This window comes from Balearica regulorum, chromosome 13, assembly GCF_011004875.1.
Source record: "Balearica regulorum gibbericeps isolate bBalReg1 chromosome 13, bBalReg1.pri, whole genome shotgun sequence".
Taxonomy (NCBI): domain Eukaryota; kingdom Metazoa; phylum Chordata; class Aves; order Gruiformes; family Gruidae; genus Balearica; species Balearica regulorum.
In genome coordinates, this window is record NC_046196.1 from 10,646,740 (window position 1) to 10,660,589 (window position 13,850).

Genomic DNA, 13,850 nt, shown 5'->3' on the forward strand with positions numbered 1-13,850 from the left:
TACACTTAGGAAGATTTGGAGTAAAGTACACAAGCACAGCCGTAGTACAGAGGACTACTAGGTGCATAATATATGTGCTAAAAATAATTTAATGACTGTTGGTCTTTTTGGCCCACTTAGCTGAAAACAAAGCAGTAAATTAATCTGTAGAAATGCTGTCTCTGACAACTGAGAATTCTCGAGATACAGAAATAAAAAACAGCCTTTCTGGAGCAAGAGCTGGTGACCCTTGCCCAAAGTGAAAAAAAAAAAAAAAGGTAGAGCCCAAAGCTTATATAAAACTAACACAACCTTAGTTAACATGGACAGAAAAATCTCTTTTATTTCTATTCAGCTATCTTTCCCTCTTTTTCGTATTGTGCTGCAATGATAGATTTGAGTTCACACGGAAGGCTATAAAACCTCCTGACTTTTCAGAGGCATTAAATATGTAGTTATCACACAAATCCTTTAATACTGTTCCCACACTACAAAAGTTGAGAAATAATTTCTTTAGTCTTGCAAAATGCTATTAGACACCAAACAAACATCCCTGAACACTCAGGACTGAGTGACAGGTGGAGTATCCACCCTGCAGGAAAAGCTAAGATTTTTCTAGTATTGTTTTTGTAAAAAAAAATAAAAAATCCTTTTGTGAGAATAAAAATGCCTCAACTTTTACTTCAGCAAAAGCACATTTTTCAGGAGTATTGCTTTGGATTTTGCTCTTTGTGACTCTATCATGTGTTCCTTACATTGAGATACTAATACCAAAATGAAGTAAACAGATGTAATAAAGTAAAAGTGTAGTTTCCTTCCTGGTCTCTTTACTATGTAGTAAGAAGAAATCCTAACTTCATTGTGAAAGATGGTAGCGTTACAGCAGCAGGACGAATCTCCTGGTGCAGAGAAAGACTGGTTTCCAAGCATTTTAAAGCACATAGTTGATGCCTGAGGTTTTGTGAGTAAGATTTATACGGAGCAGTAGGGAGCCAGTATGAAACTTGTGGGGCCGCTCTGCAAGGCAGGAGGTCCCCGTGTTGCTATACACAGCTGAGCGGCCCTGCACTCCCAACGGAGGACTGGCTTACAGGCAGGGCAGCTGCTCCGCTGCCCACAGCTAGGTTGGCTCACAGCTTGAGTATTGCTTTTCCTGATCAGTGTTTGCCTTGCGTAACAGTTACACTTAACCGAGTATATAAGGGGACACACTGAGGAGATAAATATGTGACTAGCTTGCAAAATGGCAACTGGAAAGGGCACACCTCTGCTGTCCTTGATTCTCGCCGTTGGGGTCACAGCGCTTGTAGCTACTGGTAAGCTTCAGAAGGGTTTTTACCTATTGCCTTCTGTAAGGAAATAGAGCACATGTGCAGCTTGCTAACCCAGGGGAAGCCCGGCTTTATCGGAGGAGCTGGGCACCCAACCTTGCTGCATAGAAATTCAGTCTGAATAGCAAATAGTTCTTAATTTCTTTTTGTGATCTGTTTTCAGTCATTTGTCCTATTTTCCTTTTTTGCAAATAATCAAAATCCTGTCCCAAAATCTTGTCTGCTGAGGCAGAGCAGACCACTGTACCACATTTGTAATTTGGTATTGAGAACTTTCACACCAATCTTAAAATGAATCTTACCTAAATGTTAACGGTATTTATATATGCCATACTGTTTTCAGGTATGTTATAAGCTTTTTCTTTTGGCTGTATATACTATCAAGGGTCCAGAATATATTTTGTGAATTCATAGGTCCTTTCTAAAATAGGAAATGCCTTTTCTTAATGTGTGCAATCTATTGGACTTTTAACTAACTAACTAACTTGGATCAAAAAGGATTAAGATCTGTATGCAATGACTGAAGTGTGTGGATAGTAAGACAATAATGATATACTTGAGGGAGATTATACATACAAACGTATCATAATGAAGGCTGACAATGTCAGCTATACTGATGAGACTTTGTTGAAGCCTTATGTATGAAAATAAATTGTTTAAGCAAAAAAAGGGTGTATGTTTAAGTAGCTAAAGCTCTTAGAAATCTGGCAATTTCAATTCAAACAGACCAATTATGTGATTTTGTGCTCACATCCCCCAGGACAAAAAGCAGAGCAACCAGAAGTGGTGACCAAACATGGGACAGTCCGAGGGTACCGATTCAAAGTAGATGCAGCTGAGAGGAGTGTAAATGTCTTTTTGGGTCTTCCTTTTGCTCAGCCTCCAGTTGGACCACTGAGGTTTTCTGAACCCCAGCCACCTAAGCCATGGAAAGGGGTCAGAGATGCCACTTCCTACCCACCAATGTAAGACAATGACAAAACCATTGATCTTTTTAGTAATTTTATTTTACATGCAGTTCCATGGCACTGATGTACAGGGCAATCGAAAGCCACAAAGATAAATTCCTTGGTGCCATCTTGTTACCACCTGCAACTATTACAATGAATGCATTTCTAAAGACATCTTTGTAAGCTGCTCTTTTTATTAAAAACTCCTATCTGATGGGTATCAGTGATGAACTAATATTGACCAGCACTTTGCCAATAATATTCTGTTTTGGGAGCATTTGGCCATTACTTAGTAATGTTTAGAAACTGTAGCTTTGGAGCAGAAACAGAAAGAAGCTGAGGAAATCTTGGAATAAAATATTAGAAGAAAAAAATGCCAACTGAGTCACATGCTTAATAGGACACGTAAGAAATGCAGACTAATGCTAGTCTATATTGTAAATGTCTTACTCCATTTGTACTACTGCCCTTGTTTAGTGCCTCAAGCCAAATACCTATCATTACAATATAAGAAGCTATTGAAGATGTAAAATAATTAATTTGCATTTTCATTGAAGTAATTTATAGCCATATGTATTTGCAGGTATATTTCTGTAATATTTTGAAACATGCAAAACTGTATCTGCATGCCACTGTCTATTGCTGTAGACTGTGGCTCCTTTTTACAGATCTCCTTAATGCCAGGTCAAAGGAAGAAAATATATTTAAAGTGAAAAGAATATTTTATGTTTTCTGTTGCCAACAATCTAGAAACGTACTACAGATTGGTTTCTGGTTTGGACTTTATTGTGGAAGTAAAAAAAGCTACACTTCATAGCTTTGAGGTTTTAGTTATTTCTGTTGCTTGTTATTTTTTTCATTTATCCAGGTGTCTACAGGATAAAGTACAAGGACAGAGGTTTTCGGACATTATTACTAATAGAAAAGAAAAAGTTCTTCTCCAAGTGTCTGAAGATTGCTTATACCTAAATGTGTATACACCCGTTTCTACAGAAAAACAGGAGAAACTGCCTGTAAGCAAAATCATCATAAAACCTCTAGCAAAATTATTTTACAGCAAACCTACAATCTGTACTACATGCAAACTTACAGGTGCAGTTTTGTGATAATGATCAAGTTATATGCTTTCCCCCAGTAAATATTTGCTGAGGTTTAAAAGATACACAAAATCGTATTTTACAAATAAAATTTTGTTGACATTTTAGCTATGTAATGTTTGATTTCCTCTAAATAATCTGTGAAAAATCACGGGGCACTGGCATAATGTAAGTATTTAATAAAATCAATGGCATTTTGTAAGACCGCAGGCCTCATATTTGAAAGACTTCTATCATTTGTGAAATGTAATCTGAAAGAGTCAGGAATGAAACAGCAAAAAAGTATTGTATTTTGGTTTATATTTAGTTTTTATCACTAGGAGCTCTTATCTGTGCTGGGTTGTTTCTGGTTTTGTCTTTCCAGGTCTTTGTATGGATCCATGGAGGTGGATTAGTTTTTGGAGCAGCTTCATCATATGATGGTTCAGCATTAGCAGCCTTTGACAACGTGCTGGTTGTAACAATTCAGTACAGATTAGGTATTCTTGGATATTTTAGGTAAGACATGTTAGCTCAGTTTTTGCTAAGTGATTTCCAAAATTATGTGTGCAAAGCCTCTGTGAAGAGATGTGCAGAATACTTGCTTATGCAAATAAACTATGCATTTCTTAATTACATATGCAACAGTTGGGAACAATTTACAAGTCCCAAGTCAGCTTTCAAGTCTGTTTTTGTTTGATTTACACTCTAATCTCAACACTTCCTGAGCCATTTTTCAGTTGTGTAAAGCAGCTCAGTGTAAAGAATGGCAGCTGATTTCTTATACCACAGATTCTATTTTTCTCTGCCTTTTTTCTTGCATTGAGCATTTAAACAAATCTATTCTTTTTCTGCAGCACTGGTGATAAGCATGCCCAAGGTAACTGGGGATATTTGGATCAAGTAGCAGCTCTTCAGTGGATTCAGGAAAATATCATACATTTTGGAGGAGATCCAGGATCTGTCACTATTGTTGGAGAATCTGCAGGAGGAGTCAGCGTTTCTGCTCTTGTAAGTTCACAGTAATAGTGTATTTTAATTACGTGGGGGGAAAAACCACCATCCACGTTCATTTTTAGTACCTGCATGAAAAGTCAGTGAGAGAAAAGGGGTGGTTTTATAGTAAATGACACATCACCTTGGTCTATAAAGCAATGTGATATTAATGCAACTTCTGATTGATGAAAATGTTCTTTTCATACCCAAACCTTGTAGTTCAGACCCAAAATGTTATTCTTCATCTACTAAATTAAATTCTGAGGGGGTTTTTGCACTGCCAAACCCCCGAAAATTTATCCTTCTGAGAACAGTCTTTTAAAATGATGTATTGTCCATTTCCTATTTGCTTTGACAGTCAGTTGTGCAAAGTAACCGAGGCAAATAGTCATGACAGCTGAACTAGATGTAAAATTTGTACATCAACACTGAGCATGCTGGCTAAGAGGTTCTTCTTTGCCGGTCTCTCACAATTTGGTACAGATCACACAGTGAAACCAGGGTTCGGTGATACATGTGATAAAAATTCCTGTTTCCTAAGCTTCTGCCCTTTGGCCAATAGTTCTTTATTCCCTTTCTGCAGCACAGCCAGACTATCTGGGACGCAGTTACATTAGATCCATATCTGGCTTGCAGTGTAGTTCTATGAAGTCTTGGAAACAAGGCGCTATGGGAGGGGAAGAGGCAGGCATGAACTCCTTATCCCTGACAGTGCTGCCAAAGCCCTTTGCATAGCTGAACTATGACAGTCTTATGACATTTTTTTTCAAAATGTTTTAAATGGTAATTCCTGATAGTGAAATTCTAAGTCAGTGGTCAGAACATAATGCTTATTGTCACGCTTGTAATGCTTGTTCTTGCTTTTTTCCAGGTCTTATCTCCCCTGGCGAAGGGCTTGTTCCATAAGGCCATTTCAGAGAGCGGTACCGCAGTTAGGATTTTGTTCACTGACCAGCCTGAGAAGGAAGCACAAGTGGGTATTTTGTGGTAATTTTAATTATTTTTCCAGGTAGTTTTACATATCTTAAGCTATTTATTCAAAAATGTACAGTTTTTTTTTTCTTGTGAAACTACAACCACAGTCATTAAAGACAGTATTTCTGCGTGCAAATAATGCATGTTTAATGATGTTTTGCTCTTCAAATCCCCAAAAATCCACATATGACTGAGTGAAAACAAAAGACTAAAGAAACGAAGAGAGAAGGCAGGGAAGAAGTGTGAAATGTAAAGAAACACTATAACATGTACTGTCTTCAAGAAAAGTTGAGCTATAACTTTTGGCTGGAAAATGGCATCAGATTCTGAATACTCTACTCTTCCCCTCCTGTTTGATGCCTGTTGTGTGCAAAGAAACAAGACTTTATTCAATTTGTTTATATTTGAAAAGAAGAGCTGACTTCAAACTAATTTTTTTTTCAATTACAAGAAACAGCTTCCAGAAACCTAGATTTGATAATCTGTGATATAAAAGAGGCAACATTATGATAAGCTCTGTCTCTCTAATGACAGCTGTTACTCCACCCAAAAAGACATCATGAAGAATGGTATAATGGGCTCTTTGATACCATCTACATGGTTGTATTCTGTCTATCACTCTTAACTCCTTTATGTCATCATGCCTTCTCAGCCCAGCATGTTATTTACCTGAATGACTATCTTAGTCTATTTCTGTACCAAAATATTTTGGAGTATGCTTTGTCCTTCTGCTCAGCCCACAGTGTGAAGGGTTATGGGGGCTTCCTACTCTCTTCCCCTGCAGCTGGAGCATGTCTGGCTTCAATGATCCTGACTCAAAGACTCCCCCCTGCTGGGCTCTCAGGCTCGGTGGCGCATAGAGCCTTCTGTGGGAAGTATATGAAAAAGTGAGTGTTTGTTTTTATCAATTGCAGAGAATTGCTACAGCCTCTGGCTGTGAAAAATCCAGTTCAGCTGCAATAGTTGAATGCTTAAGAGAAAAAACAGAAGAAGAGATAGTACAGATAACACTAAAAATGGTAGGTGAAATTATACTACTTGCATTTAAATGATATTTCAAATAACTGAGTATACTATTTGCGTGTTGTAATATTAGGAGAACTTGATGTGAATGTAACATCTGACTTTCTTGACCTTTTCAGGATTTGACAACACTGCAGATATGCTATACCTCCCCTGAAAAATGTGAACAGGTTACTTTCATTCTGAATGAACTTTAAGCTACTTGTGTTTTGCTGTCATGCTCTACTAGGGGAAGGAAAAGAGTGTATGAAATGTCACAGTTTTTCCTGGAGAACCTGAAAATTAATTAATATAATACATTATGCCCTACTTAAAATTTCATATCACAGTGCTGGCTTCCATGTTCCTTTGCAGTTTCAACACAGAAGTTAGTTTTTCTACTACTGCTCCACACATCCATAGTAGGATTGAACTAACTAAGAAGACATGTAAATTGGACATCATCACCTATGTTTCACAAACATTAAAAATATAATGCTAATCTCCACAGAATCTTCGGTCTAGTGCAGAAAATCTGTCAGAGAAAATTTAGAGATGGCTTGAATACTATTACTTCTTATATTTTCACTTGGCACATAATTTGTTTTGTTTTGGAACTACAGTAAAAATCTGAATTTATTTTCTAGAAGCAAAATTTGTGTATTAATGAAGCTTGCTTCCTTTTTTTTTTTCTTTCTTCCTCCAGCCTTCCCTGTTCATCAGTGCATGTGCAGATGGTGTATTTTTTCCAAAGAGTCCCAGGCAATTGCTATCTGAAAAAGTGATCAATGCAGTCCCATATATAATAGGAGTAAATAACTGTGAATTTGGATGGGTACTTCCTAGGGTAAGAGACTTATAATGTCATTACTTATATATCATTTTGTTAATATAAGATTTTCTAATAAATATGATTTTCTGTGTCATGCAGGTAATGAAATTTCCTCCTTACACAGATGGTCTGGATGAAGATGTTGCACGTCAAGTTTTACAGAGCTCCTTAGGATTACTGTTTAAGGTAAGAGGCCATTTTCAGAATAACCCAGTGCTGCATCTTCACTGCTCTGCTTCTATATTTGTACTCCTGGAGGGGTATATTTTAGAGGCAAAATTTTTTCTGTTTGACAGTTTCCTACCATGGGGCAGTAATGGACAGCAGATATGGTGTATTCCTGTTGCCACTAGCAATTGAAAATACACTTTAAATTTCTATCCTAAATGCTCCTCTTTTAAAAAAGGAGTTATATGGAAATCCAGGAGTGATTCATCTACCTAGACATAGATGTCTTGTGACATTTTAGATACCCTAGGTTATCCAAGACACACATGGTACCAGCAGGTATGACACAAGACCTATAGAACACACTGTTCTGAAGCAGTAGCTGGAGACCAGAAAGGATAACCTGAGATGTTTAAAATGGCAGTGAGACCTATGTTTAGGTGTCTTCAGTTTTTGCTTCCCTGTAATTTACAAATCTCTTAGCCTTCTGGTTCCTTTGTGCTCTCTTGAAACTACTAAATGTAGAAAAATGCCAATTATTAGGGAAGAATTAAGGACTTTATAAACATGGCCAGTACTTGCAATGGATCATTCAGTGTCATAGACATCCATCATGAACTTGGAAAGGCAGAGCCCAGGCTTGTTCTGAAAGGGACTAAAAGATGGCCGTCTACAACAATAAATGAATTTTTGAAATCCAACAGGATTTCTTTTCTCTTATGAGGGTTATTTCCACAGTAGGGAAAACAGACTCCCATATCTATTTATCAGCATCACTGTAAAGATGTGTGATCTTTAGATCTTGCAAACCTCTCTTCCCTGAGAACATCTGTATCCAATAGCTGCGTAACTCCCAGTTCTGAGCTCTGAGCCACACTCTGGCACAGTTGAGGATTTTCTCTGAAAGAAGGTAATGTTTGGGGTTTAGCCAGGGACGTGCAGATGGCACACTCAATTAGTGCTGTTATTCTTTATAATATTTATCGTCATTATTAGAAGTATTTTTGTTGGTCATTTCAGGGTGTTACTTCTGAAGTTATTGATCGAATATACAATGAATACATAGGGAATGCAGAAAACCGTGCTCACGTGCGAGATGGCTTTCTTGATGCAATAGGAGACGCTTTGTTTGTTCTTTCAGCCATTGAAGTGGCCAGATACCATAGAGGTGAGTCTTTAATTCAGCATCTATTAGAAGAAATGTAGAATTCCATCCTGGGGCGTGTTTATGGACAGTATGCATTACACTTCATTATCTAAAAACTGATAGTGTTTTCATTTTATCAAAATAGCTTGCAATGAAAGTTTATCATCTTTGGTGGCAGGTATTTTCAGCTCACAAACTAACACTCTTCTGTATATTTTCTACTAGATGCTGGCAATCCAGTCTACTTTTATGAATTTCAACATCGACCAAGTTCAGCGACAGGTGTTGTACCAGAGTTTGTAAAAGCAGATCATGCAGATGAGATCGCCTTTGTCTTTGGAAAGCCATTCTTAGCCGGTGATGTATCCATGGTTACTAAAATATTCCATTTAAAACATCATTATTAATAATTTTACTTACTGGAGGGCTTTTAGAATAGACTTTCTCTCTTAGAAACGTTGAAATCAACATAAGCATTTTCTGTCTTTAGTAGTAGTTACTTTTCATGAAACCATTCCTCTGAGTTCTCTCCTAGAGCTCCGCTCAGGTAAAACTCCCATAGCTGAGAGTAACAAGTAGAGCTGATTACAGTCTATTGGAAATTATATAGCTGCTACTTGTTTGATGATTTAGTTTTTAAGGTTGCTGTTTCATCTCTCACTTTGCAGGGTATGCTACAGAAGAAGAAAAGAAACTTAGCAGAACTGTTATGAGATACTGGACCAACTTTGCTAGAAATGGGTGAGAATCGTAATGCTAATTACAGGTCAAGTTTTGGCTGTGCTGCCTGAAACATAATCACAATACTTTTATGGTGGTTCCTACAAATTTGGCAGAACTTATGATAAATATTGAAGCAAATTATTTCTATTCTTAATGACTGCAAGAAAAACCTTTTAAATGAACCTGCAGACCAAAAAAGAAAAAAAAATCCAGGAGCAATAGAGTTTTAGATCCAAAAGTAATAGCAATTATTAAATGTTTGCTATTCCACTCATGAGCATTTTGATAAAAACCATCCAACTATGCAGGTACTAGAATCACATAATCTGAGCTCATCTTAGTTTTCTGAAATGCTCTCAGCCTGAGCAGTCAGAGAACAATTGATAGGCAAATGCAAAGCTAACTTTTCATTATATTATTTCCAGAAATCCCAACGGAGAAGACTTGGTCCATTGGCCTCAGTATGATCTGGATGAAAGATACCTGGAAATAGATCTAATGCAAAAGGCATCAAAGAAATTGAAAGAACGTAAAATGGAGTTTTGGACACAGCTCACAAAACAAATGATGAGTGAAAGGAGAGAACATACAGATTTATAAGAGTTGTGGAGGGTATAGTTTGCTTTTATAACCTGAAGTTAAACAATTAATTTGTCAGGATGCAGAGTTTAATACTCACCTTCTAACTCACTATTATGTAATCTGTTGTCATGATCACAATGAAAAGAGTGAATCAAGGGAAATTTGTAATGTTTGCGGCACTAAAAATCACTATTAAATGAAGCAAGCAGAAAAACTCCACAATCTTTCAGGCTCAAAAAGTCCATGGTATCTACTCAGTGGATATCAAAACTGAATAATGCTCCTGTAAGAAGGGGGAACGAGGGGGAAATTGGCAGATATATTGGAATCTGTAAGAAATTATCTATACAGAATATAGCATGTGTCAGCATATGTTATATGTTTAATCCCCCTTCTTTCAGAAGAGAATGGTCAGTTGTCATTCTTATAGCCTCTTTCCACTTTCTTTAATTGGAAATAGCTTGTAGGGAGCAGAGCATCCATCAAAAAACATCTGTGAGATGGGCTTGACATCTCACAAATGAGGACAGAAAATCTCTACTTGTTTTCTTGGTTTGTAAACTGTTATAAATAAACGTTGCTTTTGATTTTTTGGAACTTCCTTTTCTTTCACTTAACTGATACAGGCTAATTCCAAGAGGTTAAATCACACCCAATAAGCCAGAAATGTGCACAGTTTCTTTCTTCAACCTAAAGCGTTTCAGATATGAATTTTCCAGCTTTCTTTGCAGGACCTGAGTTTTAAGGCACTAGGGTTTTCACAGACCATTCTGTGGTGTGATTATCTGTTCTTCAACCCTTCCTGGCAAAGAATTCACAATTGGCTGGCTGGAGGGAGGAAGCATTGCTGGCAGGACAGACACCCACTGAGACAGAGAGGAGAGCAAAGTATGATGATGTTCACTGCATGTTGTTAGCTCAGCATTGTCTGTGGGCCCACAAAGGGAAGACCTGCTGATGTGAAAAGTATGCACCCCAGTCGTCTTCCTTTCAAGGGCACTAGCAGCTGTGACCACATTTTTGGCATATCTGGAATGCATCAGGGCACACAGGGAGTGGAGTGGCTTTTTTGCAAAGTTACATGACAGGCAAGATACGCTTGCCAGGCACAAAGGAACACACAATGTAAGCATCCAAGAATCTATAGAACTTTAGTCATACCAATAAACAAACAGCAATAAATTAGCTCTAACTACCCCCTTAACTAGTGTTGAGCTCACCCTCTCACCTCCCGCAGTGTCCCACAGTCTATGGCTACTCTTCCCAGGAGGGCTGTCACAGTCACACACTGGCAGCCCAAGTTTCTGCCTGCAGGTGTTGATTTCTTGAGGATGTCGTCTTCTTCCTCCTCACCTCTGGGTTCACTTGGTGAACTTGGCTTTTACACATTAGTGGGCCTTGAGCAGTGCAATCTACGTTGAGCCTCCGCCTGGCTTTCCCCTTTTGGGCATTTTTTTAATAACTTGCACAGAACACTAGTTGTTACCGTTACTTGCAAAAAGCCATCATTAAGTAACAGCTAATTGTAGCAACAGTGTTCAACCATACTGCTAGTTCTGTCACATATTGCTTAATGCAGCATATGGGCCACACTGGACATTTTATTCCTTCCCCTGTTTTGATCCGAAGTAGCCTTTAAGTCCGTTATTGGTTTGTTTGTTGAATTAGTGTTTCTGTACTTGTAGGTTGACAAAAATCATTATCTTAAACAAGATAGACAAAATCCCATGTGTTTGTGAATGCAAAATCATAGGTATAACTTCTGTGGAAAAGTGAGGCCTATTATTTTATTGGGCACATATGGTACCAAAGTAGTTTCTGACTGTGTGAGAAGAAGCGTTCTGTCCATCTGTCTACTTTAAAACCCCAAATATAAATTCGATAAAGCAATAATACTAGGGCCACAATGTATAGTTCGCCTTTAAGTAGCAGATTCCTACATTATGCTCCAAACTGCATTTTATTTTATATCTTTAATATTAATGGTCATATGGTAGAGATACCCAGTTCAGCTCACGGTGATAGTACATATACATTACATACAAATGTATGCACTCTGCACCTATATTTGAAGAAATTCTTAGTAGTACATTTAGTTGATGATATTCAGCAAGAACTGCTGCTGCTGTTCTGTTTTTCGCATTCTGTCAATAGAACACGTAATCTTTTTAAAAAATGTATTAATTATATGTCATTTCTAGAAGTGCCTTTCTAAGTTGGTGACTAAGTATGTTTGTTGTGTGCCATTCCTGCTTCTCAGGTCACCTCTCTGCAAAGGGTTTGTTCTGTAGAGCTATCTCAGAGAGTGGAGCTGTAGACAGAACTCTGGTAACTGACTGTCCTGAAAAACAAGCTAAAGTATGTAATTTTTAAACGTATATTTTTCCACATTTTAGTATTTTAATGGTATTCAGTATTATTACTGACCTTTTAATATTGTAGCTTTCCACATGTTGATGCTTCCTGTGAAAAAAATCCATTTGCACACCCATTTATGATACCACTTCATTCAAACTTTCAAATACTCGGTATTGTGCATGCTGTTGTAACTTATTTATGTCACAGCTCTTACATGAAACATGACTCTGGTCTTCAGCTGTGATGGAAGGAATTGGAGTTCTGGAAATCACTTAGCATTCCCAGCACAGCGTAGCTGATGACTGTTCACTGTGACTCAGTTGCTGAAAAAAGTACTGCCCAGGGAGGAGTAAGTAGCATAGTTAATATAAGAAAATTGTCAGTCTTTTGTCACGCTGATTGCAAAGAATTGCAACTACGCTGGCTGTGAAAAAACTGATTGAGCTGCAGTGGTTCAGTGCTTAAGAAAGAAAACAGCAAAAGAGATTGTAAACTTTAAAAATGATAGCTAGTACTGTACTTTATTTTGTAAGACAGAATAAATTCTTCTCTAAGACTGACATAACTTGAAGCAAAAGCATTGTATGTAAAGCCATTCCTTGGCTTTTGCAGGACTTCACAGCAGTGCACTTGGACAATAACACTGCACCTGAAGAATCTGAACAGGAACATTCCCTGCCCTCCTTGCGGTCTGTTCTTATGCATTTCAGGGTAGAAATGCATTCATCACAGGAATGTAAACATTGAGGGTTTTTTTTTCCCCAGGGAAAGGTTGTGAACCAGGCAGGCTCACAAATACCAGATAGGAGAGTTAAAATTGCAAAAATGGAACCAGCCAGCTTTGCGCAGTTCTTTGTGTCATCAGCGAGGCGCTTCCTAGCAGCTGGTTGAATTTGAATACAGTGTGCAAGAAGGAAGGACTGCACATCGGAGGAAGTAATGCAGCACCCTTTCTAGGAAGTGCAGTCATTGAGAAAGGTCTTCTTTTTGCAAACCTGACCTTTTGTTAGTAGCTATTTTATCTGTTGTCATAACCAGTTTTTCTGTATCACTGTGCTGGCTCATCAGTTCTTTTGCAATCTTACCACGTAAGCTTATTTTGGCCCTGTTACTCATCCAACCCTAAGAAGCTGGAGTCAGAAACTGGTTAACAAGTCACTCTCTGTCTTGAGCATTCAGTATTAAATTTTTGTGTGGTACTAAAATTATGTTTTTATATAATATTATGTAAGAGAAACTCAGAACAACACCTGAAACTTAGTTACCTTTAACATCATATAACTAAAAATAGGTCACTTGGGTGATTTCTTTAGGTCAATACTAAGAAAGCTGAATTATCTTTCCAAGCAAAACCAGTATGTAAATAACAAAGAGGCACTTTTTTCTCCAGCCTTCTCTCTTTATTGATGCAGTTGTGGATGAGGTATTTTTCCCTTAAAGCCCATCACTGCTACTAGCTGAAAAAAAGATCAATGCAGTCCTGTACGTAACAGGAGTAACAAACCATGAATTTGGATTTTTGCTTCCAACTCTAAGATGCATATAATGTCTTTTACTTATATGTTTATTTATTAACTATTCAGAGCATAGGAGCTCACAAAAAAATTCTTTTTACTCTGCAGGTGCTGAAACACCCTGCTTTTGGACAAAACCGTAGCATTCAAGCATTGAAGAGCACCGTCTTTCACAGTGAGAGGCAATTTTAATGTGCTAATTGACTTTTACCTAGTG

At 37.7% G+C, this 13,850-nt stretch overlaps 2 protein-coding genes across 3 annotated transcripts in view; one reads left to right on the forward strand and one right to left on the reverse strand.

Annotated features, from left to right (window-relative positions):
* RRAD (RRAD, Ras related glycolysis inhibitor and calcium channel regulator) overlaps positions 1-13,850 on the reverse strand; it is an 89,979-nt gene that overhangs the window by 39,366 nt on the left and 36,763 nt on the right. The gene's annotated exons all lie outside the window — the stretch shown is intronic.
* Positions 1,171-10,356, forward strand: LOC104643246 (fatty acyl-CoA hydrolase precursor, medium chain). 2 transcript variants are annotated; one of them, XM_010312486.2, is made up of 14 exons: positions 1,171-1,295; positions 2,071-2,275; positions 3,129-3,273; positions 3,722-3,855; positions 4,194-4,347; positions 5,204-5,305; positions 6,222-6,326; positions 6,450-6,500; positions 7,016-7,156; positions 7,241-7,327; positions 8,330-8,477; positions 8,682-8,813; positions 9,125-9,197; positions 9,605-10,356. In XM_010312486.2, the coding sequence occupies exons 1-14, from the start codon at positions 1,223-1,225 to the stop codon at positions 9,777-9,779; spliced, it is 1,725 nt and encodes a 574-aa protein (XP_010310788.1). In that variant the 5' UTR covers positions 1,171-1,222; the 3' UTR covers positions 9,780-10,356. The 2 variants fall into 2 exon arrangements, with proteins under 2 accessions (XP_010310788.1, XP_075621628.1); XM_075765513.1 differs by lacking the exon at positions 6,450-6,500.